Below are 16,204 nucleotides of genomic sequence, written 5' to 3'. Positions count from 1 at the left end.
AGCTGGATTCTGAGTATTGAAAAGGAAGCTAAGTGAGTTGAAAAAATTAAAGGATTTTGCCTTTTTCTTCTTTGGAATTTTATGCAAATTCTTCCCAGAAAGTGGAAAGAAAAAGTAAACCTTATTTAAATTTATTTCACGTAATATAGATATAGATTATGCATATTTAGGCACAGTATATTACTAATATATGTATAATCCATTTCATTTCATCTCGCGTTCTTCTCATCATATTATTTATCCATATATTAACTATTTATTTTACATTAATCAAATCATTGAATTTAAATTACTATATTACCCCTTATAAATAATATAAATTTTATTTTATTTATTGTTAAAAGAACAAAATAGTCATTTAACATTTTTATATAAAATTTAATCAATCAAATCAAATCAACTATAATCTATCAATCAAATCTAATATTGTTTTAACTATCATTTTTATTTATTTTTTATTACATTATATTACTTATCTATATATTACTTATATCATACCACAAATCAAACGATACCTTAATGTTTTATGATTCGTGATTTTTTTTCCCTTTTTGAGTCCGAAATCGGACTCGAATTCAAAACATTGTGCTTCAGCGTGAACATTCATGTCGTATAAACTATAGATTATCGACCGTAATTTATGATATCTATATAAAGTTTGTAATTAATATTAAAATTAAATTGTAAAAGTCACAAAAGTTGTACGAATTTTTAATTTTTTATGACTTTGACAAGCGATTGCCGATTGGGAGTAAACAAAGTAAATACAATATATCATATTTCAAAATTTAATTCTTGAAATACAATGTGCATAGTTTCCACTTTCCACTCTTCCTATTGGCATCTAAGTTTTTCTATCTAATCAAGCGTTATACTATTTATTTATTTATTTATTAATTATTTATTTTATATCAATCAAATTATTAATAATTTATTTTATATTAATCAAATCATTGAATTTAAATTGCTATATTACCCTTATAAATAATATTATTTATATTTTATTTATTCTTAAAATAACAAAATGATAATTTATCATTTTTATATAAAATTTAATGAGTCAAATCAAATAAATTATAGTTTATCAATCAGATCAAATATTTTATTAACTATCATTTTTTATTTATTTTATATTACATTATATTACTTATCAATGCATTATTTATCTTATCACATGAACCAAACGATATTTAAAAAATTAACCAAGAAAATTTATCCTATCACACGAACCAAACGATATTTAAAAAATTAACCAAGCAAGTGAACATTTAACTTAATAAAAGGTTATAGTTGGTAGAAACAATACGACTCAAATGTTTTAAATCGATGAGTTCGATTGTTCTGATTAACAAGAATAATTATTACATCCAACGAACAACGTGTCGTTTTGATCTCAAAAGATTAATCAAGTTTATATAATCAATATATTTAATATTTCTATACTGATTATTTTATATAACTTAATTCTATGTATGTTGTATTAAAGTAGGGTAAAAGTTTAATTATTATATGTGAAATTCTCGGGAGGAAATATCTATCATAAATTTGAGGACATGGAGAGCTGCCATAAGTATCAATCAATACTGGTGGGTTGTCCGTGTGTTGTCTCTTGATTAAGCTACGGAGGTAACTTGCAAGAAATGCCAGTGAAAACTTATGCTTGAAGGGCCTTTTTTTAATTTAAATGCTTGTTTTTTAAAATAACCCTTCTACTAATAAAATATGAAAAAAAAACTAAATTTCATTAAGTGAGTGGTCAGGTTATGGATGCAAAGAATAAAGAGTGTGTGATTTGATAGTGTTACGAGAACATGTCGTACCAAGATGATGAATGTGTAAAACCATAACAAATAATTGATATTTATAGGATTGAGAGGGTTGATTACTTATTGGAGTAGAATGGGTCTTGATTTTTGGGCTAGGCTCTTTCACCTTACCCCTATGAGCTCAGCCACATATTCATATATCTTTATGGACTCGAACCATTTTAGGATCGTACTGAATGGTTCAGGCCTTTACGAGATAGAGTATAATCAAGTTTATTATGAGCTCGTATCAATTCAGGCTTCATAATTTTTAGATGGCATCGAAAAGGAATCGAACATTGAGTATTTACTGTTTTTACCGAAAGTTGTATATATTTGGATGGTTGGTTGTGTATTTATTAGTTTATATAGTCCATTCTCATTACCATTTTGCTCAAACTGGAGAAAAACAAACGACTGCCAGAGTCCTTGTGTTTCAATTGTTGTTAAATATTTGTTTAGGTACATTAATTGCATGATATAAAGGTGAAGAATTCAATGTACCATTGCATCATATCTTTATACTTTAAATCCCTACATTTTAATTGTATATGCATATTGGAAAGATATCTGGCTAATGATAAAAAATATTCATGACTTGTATTGGAGAAAAATATAATTGTTATCCAGACATTTACATTGATAAATGGATTATTTATGTTATCTAAAAGTGATGATGTGACATTATTAATTATTATTGGAAACCAAATATCTTTGGATTCAACTAATATGTACGTGTAAAAAAATGTTTTTTTTTTAATGAAGAGTACCATTTGCAAAAGCGATGGAACTAATACCACATTGAGGGCTCCTTATGTTCAAGGGCTAAACGACACACAAGCTTCTCCATTTCTTAGGTTTCTTTTACTTGTGCTCATCAATGTCTACGATCTTATACCTGACAAATTACTCAAATTAGAAAAATGAAATATCACAAGTGGTTTATCGATATTAATATAATTAGGTTTTTTGTAAGACGACTTTACTCATGTCTATAGTAAAAAATAATATTTTTGACATAAAAAGTAATATTGAGTCAGCTAGAGTAGATTATATTTCTCATAAAATTGACTTTTGAAACTGTCTCACATTAATTTTTATATATTAATATTACTCTATTGTTTTTCGAGCGGACTAATATTTATCGTTTGTCTCAAATATATAATGTATTTTATATACATTGTATTATACCAAATACGACCTACTGATATTTCTCATTATAATTTTTTTAAAAAATAAAATAAAATCATCCAATCAAATGTTTGAATCAGAAATTAGAACATCATGAAGCCAAGATGACAAATTACAACCAAAAACTTTCAGATCTTGACCTAAACACTTCACGAGCTAGACGGTGGGCAACATGATTTGCCGATCATCGCATATGCTTTAAAGTCACAAACTCTAATATTTGTCTTCACTTGCAGTGCAATAGTCTCGTTCGGACTAAAATCTTCAGCAAATTGGATTATCACTTGCACCGCCTGGATGGGAATCTGAAGTAAATGCAAACGTTGTTAATTAAATCCTTGAGCCAAAAATTGTTGGAAAAGTGTGTTTGCTGACATATGATCTAAACATAGCAATTAGACTTCTACATAGTTTATTGGATTTGAATTATTAAGTGTAGAGGGAGTGGAAAATTTATATTAAATGAACTTGATCCAAGTTTATACTTGTTTAAAACGTTAGATAGGTGTGATAAATTTGATTAAAAATTCATCTTTGTAAATAAATATTTTAGAATACGACTATAATATATGTAAGTGGTCCTAAATTTTCAAGTGCATATAATAAGCAAAAGAAGCTAGGTTCCATCGATTATATCCACTTGCCAAGGAATTATATTATATTTCACCAAAAGATGGCTAATCATAAGCAAAGCAAGCTATTTATAGTTCCTAAGTACGTTCAAACTTCAAACCTAGGTGCACTTTAATATACATTCAATGATTAACCCTATTTTCATCCTTTTATATATTATATATTATATATTATATGTACATAAAGGCTTAAGCTATCATATATATATGAGGCTAAGAATGTCTCCCTTTCTTTTCTTTTTTTTTTTCTTTAATCCAAGAATTAATGTCTCTCTTTATGTACACAAATTTTGAATTTTATTTCGAGATTATGTAACTCATCGATCCACATAATTTAGATTGTCGAGTGAGAAAATTAGAGTTAGTCAAAAAAGTTTCAATTTTTTTAATCTTTTCGGATCATTTGAATTTCAAGTGTTAAATTAATTAGTATTGAAAAATAGGCCTAAAATTGTTGGACAGGTTGGGTTCATTAATTTTATAACATGTCAACTTAATGAAAATTAATTTGGAAAAGGTTCTATTAGACTATTACTTGATATTTAATATATGCATTAATTAAGCTAAATAATAAATTTAGAGCTAAATCAATTTTTAAATGCTTTCATCATCGCCAAATATAATTTTTGATAAGACGTCAAATGCGTAAAAATTAATGCATTATACAATATTCAGTCAAAATCAGTGTTCAAATTATTCCGCAATAAGACTTCTATTTTGACAACGATGTTAGAGTTTCCAACAATAAACCAAGGAATAATCTAATTATTTGTAGTGCTTCGATTCTAATTAATCATGATTATAATTTCATAATTGGGCTAATTTTTTTGATTAATACAATTATTATTCTTTTTTTAAATGGAAGATGAAAAGACAATGACAAGTACTTAAAGGCAAACACTTGTATGCAACCGTTGCACGGGTCATATTCGTGTGACGGGTCTCTTATATGGGTTATCCATTAAAAAGTATTACATTTTATGTCAAAAGTATTACTTATTATTATAAATATGGATAGGGTTGACCCGTCTCACGAATGAGACCGTTGCACAAGAGTGTTACTCGTACTTAAATAATCAATTGATTTGGTGTGTGATTAATTAGTTCCACAGTCATAGCACAATCAATGTAATAACGAATGTTTAATTAGTGGTGTTGGTTGGTGGAAAAAATTAACCTGCATGGCCCATTTTATAAGTTATTATTATTATTGTTTAATTTTTATATATACTAGTACCGAATGCACGCGATACGTGTCTTCTATTGTCCATTTTTTAATTGAAAATAAATAATAATAATAATAATAATAATAATAATAATAATAATAATAAATAGTAAAATAAAAGAAATTGCATTTTTTGTAAATAAGTATCCATGAAAGAGCAAAAAAATATAATGAATGTGACATTTTTGTAATTACATAGTCATTAAATGGCAAAACACATGAGGACGGTCATACCAACGTACCAAAACCTCCCTCATGTTGAATATAGTACTAGTACCGAATTACACGTATTGCGTGCTTGTACAGTTTGTTTTTGCGTATACGTTCGCACTCATGTACAATCTGTTTTTTTATTAAAAAATTGTATAAAATAAAAAATTATTAAAACATTGTTAAAAAAAATTAAAAACAAAGAAGCCACACCAACATATTACATATTAACTTGGTGTGACCTCATACTTAATAAAATAGAATATATGTATATATAATATGTAAAAGCGCACGCAATATTTTTTTTCTAAATTTAAATATAATATAGATTTAATTGAACTTTCTTGCATTTAGTATATTTTAATTTGTATCCGATTAAACTATAATTATTTTTCATTTCTCCTTCGAATAAAAATAACTAAATCTATCTATCATAATATGTTTATTTTAAATTATAATAATCGAGATATGTTGACGAAAATTATTTGCTATGAATCTATTATCTATATATCAAGCAAACATATCATAAATTTAAAGAAAATCCTTAACACATTGTCTGAAAACAAAAGAAATTTTTATTTTAAAAAAACCAAATTATATTAATATTGTTATACATAACAACACGAATCACGATTAAACTCCGATGAAGTAATATCATTTTATTAAAAATTATTAAGATTTAACCGACTAAAAAAAAGCAATAAATAATATATTTTAAAATAAATTATAAAAAATGTAAAATAAATTACTGAAATTTTCCGATTTTTTTATGTAATTAATACAATTTTGTACGTAAGTTTAGATAAAATAGAGAAGATTAATATAATTGATATTATTATTGTACGTAATATAATTGCTATTATGTAATTAATATAATATTGTACGTAATATAATAGATAAAAATTTGTTATATTAGATAAAATAATAGCAATTAACGTAAGTTTATTTTATATGTATTTCATGATTTTATTTTTATTTTTTATATAATTTTAATAATAAGAGATAAATCTGTTTTTTTATGTTTGGAGAAATTAAAAAAAATAATTTATAGGTTTTTTATAATTAGAAATCTCTACAAATCTTTGGCATGAGTGGTGGAGAATTTTTAACTTTTTATAGTTGTATCTAAGGTTTCAAAATTTGTACTAAAGAATTTATTAGAAATTAATGGAGATTTATTGATATTTTGGATACCTATAAACTTTTATAAAATTTTAAAAAGTCAAGTTTGAATACCACATTTTTTTATTCTTGCTGTTTGAATACCTCTAGATTTTTAAACTCCTACTTGATTGAATACACCCCCTAATCTCTAACCTTGAACTTATTATTACTGTTTGCACATGATATATTTCGACTGGCATATATATCTTATTATTATATATTTTTTTTTTTGAAAGGAATGCTTGTAAAATTTATTAAGATAAATCGTTCATTACAAGCATAACCAACCAAGAAGAAAATTCACCATTTACCCAAGCAAAAGGTAATTGGGAAGAAAAAACAAATTGAGCTAGATTATGAGCTACTCTATTAGCTTCTCTGCGGATATGCCCAATCTTAGTGACCACTGGCTCCTTCAACATTGATGAAATTTCCTCCGCGCAACTGCCAACATATCCGAGATGTTCCTGATTGATAGTGACGGCTTGCACTGCCAACAGAGAATCTGATTCAATATGCACATTACTGAAATTTTTTCCATAAAGAAGCAAGACCCCTTTCCCTGATTGCCAAGAGTTCACCGTGGACAACGGAAAGAGGTTGATTAATTTGCTTGCCAAAGGCCAGCAGTAAATGACCTTGACTATCCCTAACCACTCCTCCGATACTGAATTGATTCCTGGCTGAGTTGAAAGCAGTATCAGTATTAAGCTTCAAATCATTCAGGATTGGCGCAATCCATCTCCTCACCGAACTAGGCCTTTCCAACACCATACCAATGTCAACAACTTCTCTGGCTTTTCTAAAATCTGACAGAAGTGCCAAGCTCCATCCCAACACATCTGGAATTGGACCTCTTCGATCCCCATGTAGAAAATTCTGTTTAGATTTCCAGACCGCCCAAGTATGCATCGCAAAAACCTCAAAATCTTCCTTGCTCAGTTTCTCCTTCATCCACCAACAGAAATCCATCGTACAAGCCCATTGACATCCACGAAATGATGTTACAAATTGGGTGTCCTTCCAGAGGTGTTTAATAGCATTACAGAAGAATAAAGCATGACATGTTGAATCAAAAGCAAAGCTACAAAGCTCACAAGATTCACTTACCGGAACATGATGTCGGGCTAAGTTTTGTCTTGATGCAATACAGTCATTTGAGACTTTCCACCAAAATAAACGAACTTTAGGTGGTATTGAGAGAGTCCAGAGAAAAGACCACCATAGAGAAAAGACCACCATTTTTTATTAGGAAACGTCTGCTGATTCTCTGGAACAGCAAATAGACCTCGCTGATACCGACACCCATCTTTTACTGAATACTTACCCTTCGCATCAAATCTCCAGAAAAGTGCATCACTTCTAGAGGATGGGGCAAAGGGATTCTGATAATTTCACCAGCTACATATGGATTAAATCTGGCATGAATTAAATCAGTATCCCATGAGCCATCCGTAATTAAAGCACTGACATATCTTATTATTATATTATTAAAGTAAAACACCACTTAAAAATCGAATTAAAATTGATTTGGTGGAGTCAGATATGAAATATCTAATAAAATACCCTTCAAAAAATCAACAAAAAGAAGGAAAAAGGAAAAAGGAAAAAAAAAAACTTTATCTCTATATGTATTTGACATGGTGTGTGCCCATGATTTTCTCTATTTTAATTTTAAATTTAAATGTATTAAAAATATATAACAAAAATAATAATAAATATTCATGTTTAACAATACACACATTGCGACTACTGTACATAATAGATAAGTATTTATATATGATTTTACGTGGTTTGATACGTCACGGATGTATATATCTTAAATTTTAATAAATTCAGTAAATTTTATGTAAACATAATAATATAATTATATAATTATATTATATTATATTTCAGGTTTTCTTTTTTGTTTTTCTTCGTTAATTTTTTTATTTCATATTGAAAAAGAAGAGTATCTTAGAACAAAATTAAATATATTTTGGATGTCAGAATGTTACTCGAAACATCTCTTATTTAATAATATAGTAATATCGATAATATGTCTTCCTGTTCTATTCAAATGCATTCAACGGATTCCAAATATATTCCATGCCATTTTTCAAAGTTGCCACAATATGGAATTTGTATATTATCAAATATAAAGTGATAGATGTGGAAAGTCAATAAATTGTTAGTCTAAACATAAGACGATTTCACGTGTCGATTTTGTGATACGGTTATTCGATCTAATCCATAAAAAAAATATTAGTTTTACCGCAAATATGAACAAGTCGATCAGTCTCACATGACATCTGCTCCGACACATTTGGATGTAATTAATTCGCTGGATTCAATAGAATTGACCAATGTTTTTAATTACTAACGAGGACTCGTTCATACATATTTGATCAAAATTCCATGCATAGAAAATTGTGGTTTTACGATATTTAATTGAACTTTGAAAGTCATGAGTGAATCAGTCCGCCTATTACTCGTTCGATATTGAATTTTCTATTTTTGAACGTCGTTGATAGTTGAAAATTTAAGAAATAAAATTTGTAATACTGCAGTGGTGTCAAACGTTTGATATTTTTCCAAAATTTATAATTAATGACCGTGATCCGGCCCATTAAAGTCGACCACAACTGGGCTTTATTGGGCTTTGACAATATATCTCATGGGCCTCAAATGCCTAATACACAATGCATACAAGATTTCCAGACATATCAAGCCTAGGTATTATCTCATGGGCCGCGCATACATACACACACACACACATATATATATATATATATATATATAAAAGTTGAAAATTAGTAATTTGTCAAAAAGAACAAATATTAATGAGAGTTCATTACATTACAATTTACATTAATTAATACGTTTGAAAATCGTCGAAATTAGGCATCCCATAAGTTGGGATAGATTCATTAATGTCATCATGTGTGTAGAGAATTAAAAGCAATAGGTTTGGTTATGTAATACACGAATCGGTCGATGCTATCATGATACCCCACTCGTGTAGTTTTGGGTGGGGTATCAACGGTTCGGATCTCTTTGAATTGACCTGCAAAATTGATCCGGGCCATTGATCCTGGCTTCAGGGTACTAGCATCGACCTTTCCGTAATACACATACTAGCATATGTATATCAATGTTATTTTACATCAGTGCCCTGAAGCCAGCATCGACCTTTCCGTAATACACATACAACTATACAAGCATATGTATATCAGTGTTATTTTACATAAGATGTGAACACATATATTGAATTTTTTGTTATATTATAAATAATCTTTTTTGAAAAATTTCAAGATTATGATAAATATTAAAATGGATGTTGTAAACTTGTATAATAACTTCTACGTGATTTTTGATGTTAGATACATATTCACTAAAATATGTTTTTAATTTAAGAAATCAATTTGAGAAACCTTATATGAAATCATATTTGATTATTTGATGCTCCACGACGCTTACGCTTATGTAGTGATGAGTGAGCACGTATAAGTTATGTGCAGACCATGTGTCGATTATCACAACCCAATCTCCATTTTTGCTTTGTGGACACACACACTGCAACCAATTTTATTTATTTTTTCTTCTTATTTTTAATTATTTGAATTTAATTATTTAAAAATATATAATCACCATAAATAATAATAATAATAATAATAATAATAATAAACAAATCGAATTACGTAAATATTCTCCAATATAATTATATCTTCCTATATTATTAAAGTAGAGTCTTCCTATATTATTAAAGTAGAGACCCTTTAATTAATAAACTTTTAATTAATTGGTGAAGCTTGATTTGAAATTACCATTATCTCATAACTTAATTTTCAATAAAATCAAAATTAATGGGAGAAATAGTAATTTTAAATGGTTTCCTCTTTTCTAGCCATTAAAAGCTCACGCTATTTGATATTATTTTATTTACAAAAATAACACTCACTTTATAAGATATATATATTTTTTGTGAATATTTGTTTAAAAAAACGTTATATTTTATTATTTTTAAATTTTATAATTTATTATTTATTTTCTTCGTTAAAAAACGAAATATACGAGCGTGCAGCGAAATACTATTAAGTTATAACACAATTACTTATTATATATGGTATAATTAATATAGACGAGTTGAATTTTTGGCATGCCACATTTATTTACTCTGTCAATTAAATATCCATATTTAAATCCAAACCAGTTACAAATATTTGATAAATGAATTGAATCCGACCACATATTCGAGTTTACTTTGGAAACTGAGTTTTTTTAAAAAATCATAATGCCATACGTAACAGAGTACAATTATTAATTTTAATTGAATTATTTATAATTAATAAACAGTATGTTCAATCGTGTTTGGATCGATAAATTTGAGATGATGAATTTTCATTAATTTCAATTTTTTTAATTTACTTGAATGGACAAAGTTCAAGTCGATTTCAGATTTCTTCCTCATGAATTAATACAATTTGAATTATACTAGATTTCAAATTTCCTTCATATAAGAAACTTTTGAATATGATTATCGTAATTTTCGAAAATATATATAGATTTTATGAAAACTTTTCTATAAAAAAATCATAAAATAAATCAATATTTTTAAAATATTACATTATTAAAAAAACATAACAAAAAGCTCACCCTCATTCAAATAAACGGCTAAATATATTTTTGGATATATTATGTACAAATGTGTATATGTATTTGTAATGAATTAACGAAAGAATTACTAAAACCCAATAACAAATTTAGACAATGGAAGGAAAAGGTGAGAAACAGATGGAAATGCGAGGAGCCGCTAGAAGAATTGAGTATGGTTATATTGACTTCATTTCCCTTTTTTCTTTTTTCTTTTCCATGTTAATCAGCATTTTTGATAAAACAAAAACTGACACAGGAAAAATGAGCAATTGATAATCTCCAGATAATGATCACAAAATGCCTCAGTGGTGCGTTCTGGGAATATCTTTTTCCAAGCTTTTATGCTGAAAGATTGAATCTTTATCTGTTCTTATGGTGTTGATTCACCAGTTCTTGTTGCGTTTCACGGAATTTTTGTTGTTTCCTTCGATGGGTTTTGTTCTTTTGCATTGTACAACACTTGGTTCAGATTTCTGATTGATGCGATTGATGATGAACAGCTGATTTTCTTGGAGTTCTTACCATTTGAGCCTAAAGGATTTCTGGGGTCCTTTTGATTCGCATGTATTTCGTATTTTGATTCCTTTATGGAAATGATTGTGAGGAGAAATATTTTTTTTATTATTTGATTTCTTGATGTTTATGATTTCGATTTGATTGTACTGAAAATGGAAATGGTTGCTGCCTTTTCTGAGAAATTTCTGTGGGAGCATCGGTTTAGTTATGGATCGAAATGAAATCAGCATTGTGTTAATGGAGTTTAAATCCTTCAGTCGACCTATAAGTCTGTGTATGTGTTCTTTGTGTATCTTATTCATTCCAGATTCACAAATTCATTTTCACTCTTCTTTCAGTGAAAAAATTGAAGTTGAAGCAATTTTGTTATTCTATTATAGCATTAAATATTGGACTAATGAAAATATCAGTATGATGTTGTTCAACGCGGTAATGCTGCCATGAGAATACAATGATGCGATTGACGAGCGATTTATGGAATTTTTTCAGGTAGATCGTGCTGCGGATAGAATAAATGAAGCCAGCACATATTGTGATATCTTCATATATTGTTCTGTGTTTGAGTTGCTGGGTTGTTCAAATGGATTGGTATATGGAATGGCATCGGTAGATTGAGCATTTTTTGCCGCTTGCCTGATATAGTCAGAGGTGCATTGTCTGGTACTTATGTTCAGTTAGCTCTGCCTACTCCCTTGTCGAAGTTCAGCAACTTAAACGGGCTAGAGGATGTTCTCTTGCGCGACTAGTTAGTCGGAAAAACAGAGACATTGTTAGTGAAAAGATAGTTGTTTGTTTACCAGTTTAACCATGGGATTGCCTCAAATTTCCTTAGGCAAGATCGGTGAAGATGTATCGACATCACCTAACACCATCATGCAAATGCCTTCTCAACATATCAGTGTAACTAGCTTTGACACAAGTAAAATAGAAATAAGTAGCTCAAGTAACAGAATATATGGGGACACCCTGTGTACTTCTTCAAGGGAACTTGTAAAAAATCCGGACACTTTTGGTTTTCACAAGGATGGAAAACATAAAATGCACAAGTTGAAGATTGATTTGAGAGAGAAGAACCATTTCATATCTGATGATGGTGGAAACAATATTCAAACTCCAGCTTCTAGGATAGTGGGTTTTGAACCTTTTGCATCCATTAGCAACTCTGATCCACGTGAAGAGGAACGGTCAGGAGTCGTTCCATGTGGCACAACTAAAAATTCAGGTTCTGTTATTAGGAAACGGCTATTATCACCTTTGAATGGCATGCTTTTTTCTGATGAATTTAGCGGTGAACATTTAGAAATTGGGGACACTGGTAATCGGAGTAGTTTTCATGTCTCGGGTGGCAATCATAACTTCACCTTGAAAGAGAATAAAAAAGCTCATATTGGCAATATGGTCTATGCTGGTCCATCAATTTTGTCTGCACCTAGATTTCTAAGTAGTAGTAATGATTTAGGAGAAGAAGATTGTAAAACAAGCTCAAAGGTTGTCATTGATGGGCCTATGCTTGAAAACTCCGAACCGATTGAGAATCTTCCATCCTCATTCCATGGTGTTAACTGTTACAAAGCAACAACCGAAACACCATTTACTAACGGGGTAACGGATTTGTCTCGGGAAATTGTTGTGTCTCCGCCATTATCTCTTTCTCCTCTTGGACCAAGATTTTTTAGAAAGATTAGAAATTCAAGATTATCCTTGGATTCCAAGATAGAGTATGATGAGAGGTATATTAGTTTTAAGGATGTGGAAGAGTCTTTGGAAGGAACTTTCTCTAGCATTTTAACTTCTCAAAAAGATAGTAATTCTATCACGGCGAGCACAGTTTTCAAAGAAGATGAAAATGATCCGATTAACTTTGAGATTTTGACCTCCGAAGTTTCTATACTCACACAAGGAAATAATCCAACGCTTACATCTCAAAGTGCCAAGTTGGGTAGAAGTCTAAGTGGACTATCTGTTAGAAGATCCTTGATCGGTTCATTTGAGGAGTCATTGTTATCAGGTCGATTAGCTTCTGGGGTGGTTAGTCAGGTATGTGCAATTCTTCTTCATCTTTTTCCTCAAAATTGAAGTACAACTGTAAGAAAGACTATATTGCTGTACAAAAACTTTAATGGATGTCAACAGCGATCTCTGAAAACGCACAGCCACCCAAGCATCGGTTTTCATTCGGTGTACAACATATGCAATCACTCAGCAAACCCCTCCCAATAATATTTATTTGTAGAGAATCATGCAATATATAATTATCCAGTGGCCAAAAGCCTTTCAGCTTCATATCTTAATTTTCCTCCTTTTTGTCTCAAGCAGAAAATTGATGGCTTCCTCGCGGTTCTGAATATTACTGGGGGAAAATTTTCTCCTCCTCCGCAGAAACTTCCATTTTCCGTAACTAGTGTAGATGGTGATAAATACTTGTTGTACTACTCCTCTATAGATCTCTCTGGCCGTTTGTCTGCACGCAAAACTGAAGCTCCAAAATTTAAGAGAAGCCTAAGTGCTAATGGCTCGTCTGATGAAAAATCACGTCTGAGCGTACCTATGAAAGGGCGCGTACAGCTGGTACTTTCTTTCTCTTTTGCCCATCACACCCTGAAATTAAAATGGTTTATGGGGTGCTCAACATATGTGAACCTTCTGGACACATAAGAACTTTTCACATCAAGCTTCAGCACTTAGTTTCATTGAAGTTCGATTGTTATAATGTTGTTTAAAATACGGAAACTAGATTTTGTCTAAATCTTGAAGAAGGAGAAGAAGAGAACTTCCATTTATTTATTTTCCCTATGCAACCTTCTTGTGTTAAATGTGTAGGATATACTGTAGAATGTATGATATACATTGGAGACTGATGGTGATAAATGACCTACATGGCAATTTTTAATAATATTTCTTCTGAGACGAGGAATTGTATGATCATTAAGAATTTGTCCTGCCGACATGGTTTTGATATGGCACTTAACATAAACCGATTTTTGAGCTCATAAACCAATTCTTATGACAGCAAAACCACTCATGATCTGTGATTAGTACGACTTTCAGCTATGATAATGGGATTTCTTGTGCAGGTCCTAAGCAATCCAGAAAGAACGCCAATACATACATTCTTTTGTAACTACGATCTGAGTGACATGCCAGCTGGCACGAAGGTTCGTTTGTTTAATTTGTTTCTGGAATCACCCCACATATAACTGCCTTGATCGCTACAATGGCTGCTATAATGACTACAATGAGTGTACATGGCATACGCATTCCGGCTTGGTGTCTTTAACTCTGCTGCTGCCGCATTATCTGATAACACATTGATTATCATCTGATCTTTAGTCAAATTTTCAGAATACCAAATATTAATTTACTTCTCTAGTCGTAGTTTTTATAGTTTTCTTGCTCAGTAGCTGGCAGCTAAATAAAATTTTATACATGTTTTCATCAGGTTTGTTGTCTAGCCAAATTATATTTCCTACATTTATTTGAAAATCAAAATCTCACCATGGTCATTTATTTCATTTAATAGACATTCCTACGTCAAAAGGCCAGTATAGGTGTGGATCGAAGTGGAGATAAAGACTCTAGCGTAAAGAACGAAGGTCGGCTCCCCTCAAATCCCAAATCAGGTATTTCTTTTGAGAAATAGGGCCGTGTTTGCTGCTACACATGGGGTCTGGTGTGCATAACAAAATCAGATAGTAACATTGTAGCCCGTCAAAGATTAATACGAGAATGCAGGTTCTGGTGTTCTGCGGTATGCCCTGCATTTGCGTTTCATCTGCCCCCACCGAAAGAAGTGCTTGAAAAGAGGTCAGAAATGCAGATCCGGCGCATCTTCTTTTCCTGTAAGCAGAGGCGTGGACACCGAAGGGGAACGCCGCTTCTACTTGTATAATGATATGAGAGTGGTGTTCCCTCAGCGGCACTCTGACTCGGACGAGGGCAAGGTATGTGCATCGATCCGTACTCGATTGCTGCCGTATAATTCTTATCATAGACATATACTTTTGTAAATTCTCAGGATACCAAACATGTCAAAGATGGCTTGATACATAGGATTGAAATATCTTTTGATTGCTGCTGCATCCGATTAATTCTTGCTTTTTGATTGATCTATCATTTTCTTAAACTCAGTTCATTCCATGATGCAGTTGCAGGTCGAGCACGATTGTCCCTCGAATCCAAAGTATTTCGACATAAGTTCAGGATGATCTTGGCCTAAAAATCCAGTTCATATGTACATACATGTACAATTTTTTTCCTTGAAACTAGCAGGTGCTATAATATATAAACACACCATTTCCCTGTAAATTCTTGTCATCTGTTCATTTAAATGAATGAATAAGAAAGAAGGGATATGCACATTGGCTTCCAGTACTGCTTGAAACTTGCATATTCCTATACCATTTGGTTTTGAAAAATATACATTTTTTATAGCAAAAATCCGCAACCTTTTGAATGATGCATGTATACTATTGAGTATTTGGTGAAGTTTTTTTTCTTACTTTGTAAACTGTCTTCCCATACATTTAACTTATACATATATTTTGTTTTGAAAAGCTCTAATGATTCCGGAAAAAAAAAAAAAAAACTCTAATGAAGTAATCAATAAAAAAATCATCTAATTAAATTTCATGTCATATTTAATTTTGTAAAGTATCGTAAATAAATCGAAATTTTTAAAAGAAAATATTTGAACGTCCAAATATAATCCTCGTATAAATAACATGGTGAAATATTATTCAAGCTATAATATCATTTTGCTGCCTAATTCTCAACAAATTAATTTACGTTCCCACTTTCCTCCATTAATTCCACAATTCTGATATTTT

General features: G+C 30.4%; 1 protein-coding gene across 5 annotated transcripts; it reads left to right on the top strand.

Moving 5' to 3' along the window:
• The first annotated feature begins 10,971 nt into the window (after nt 1–10,971).
• LOC140865391 (uncharacterized) lies at nt 10,972–15,711 on the top strand. 5 transcript variants are annotated; one of them, XM_073270023.1, is made up of 8 exons: nt 10,972–10,989; nt 11,119–11,170; nt 11,868–13,415; nt 13,695–13,946; nt 14,453–14,533; nt 14,899–14,998; nt 15,111–15,319; nt 15,524–15,711. In XM_073270023.1, the coding sequence occupies exons 3-8, from the start codon at nt 12,186–12,188 to the stop codon at nt 15,581–15,583; spliced, it is 1,932 nt and encodes a 643-aa protein (XP_073126124.1). In that variant the 5' UTR covers nt 10,972–10,989; nt 11,119–11,170; nt 11,868–12,185; the 3' UTR covers nt 15,584–15,711. The 5 variants fall into 5 exon arrangements, with proteins under 5 accessions (XP_073126124.1, XP_073126121.1, XP_073126122.1 ...); XM_073270020.1 differs by lacking the exon at nt 10,972–10,989 and adding an exon at nt 10,992–11,032; XM_073270024.1 differs by lacking the exon at nt 10,972–10,989 and adding an exon at nt 11,363–11,652 and having other exon boundaries at nt 11,158–11,170.
• The last annotated feature ends 493 nt before the right edge of the window (nt 15,712–16,204 follow it).

The sequence above is a fragment of the Henckelia pumila genome, chromosome 4 (genome assembly GCF_033568475.1).
Source record: "Henckelia pumila isolate YLH828 chromosome 4, ASM3356847v2, whole genome shotgun sequence".
NCBI lineage: Eukaryota > Viridiplantae > Streptophyta > Magnoliopsida > Lamiales > Gesneriaceae > Henckelia > Henckelia pumila.
The sequence above is the reverse complement of the archived record's forward strand: the minus strand, read 5'-3'. Positions and strand labels throughout refer to the sequence as shown.

Bases quoted from the DNA above. Each gene is read 5' to 3' on its own strand.
- LOC140865391 (XM_073270023.1), top strand. From the start codon at position 12,186: ATGGGATTGCCTCAAATTTCCTTAGGCAAGATCGGTGAAGATGTATCG. The intron at 14,534-14,898 runs GTTCGTTTGTTT...TTCATTTAATAG, and splicing joins ACATGCCAGCTGGCACGAAG to ACATTCCTACGTCAAAAGGC. The intron at 15,320-15,523 runs GTATGTGCATCG...TCCATGATGCAG, and splicing joins CTGACTCGGACGAGGGCAAG to TTGCAGGTCGAGCACGATTG.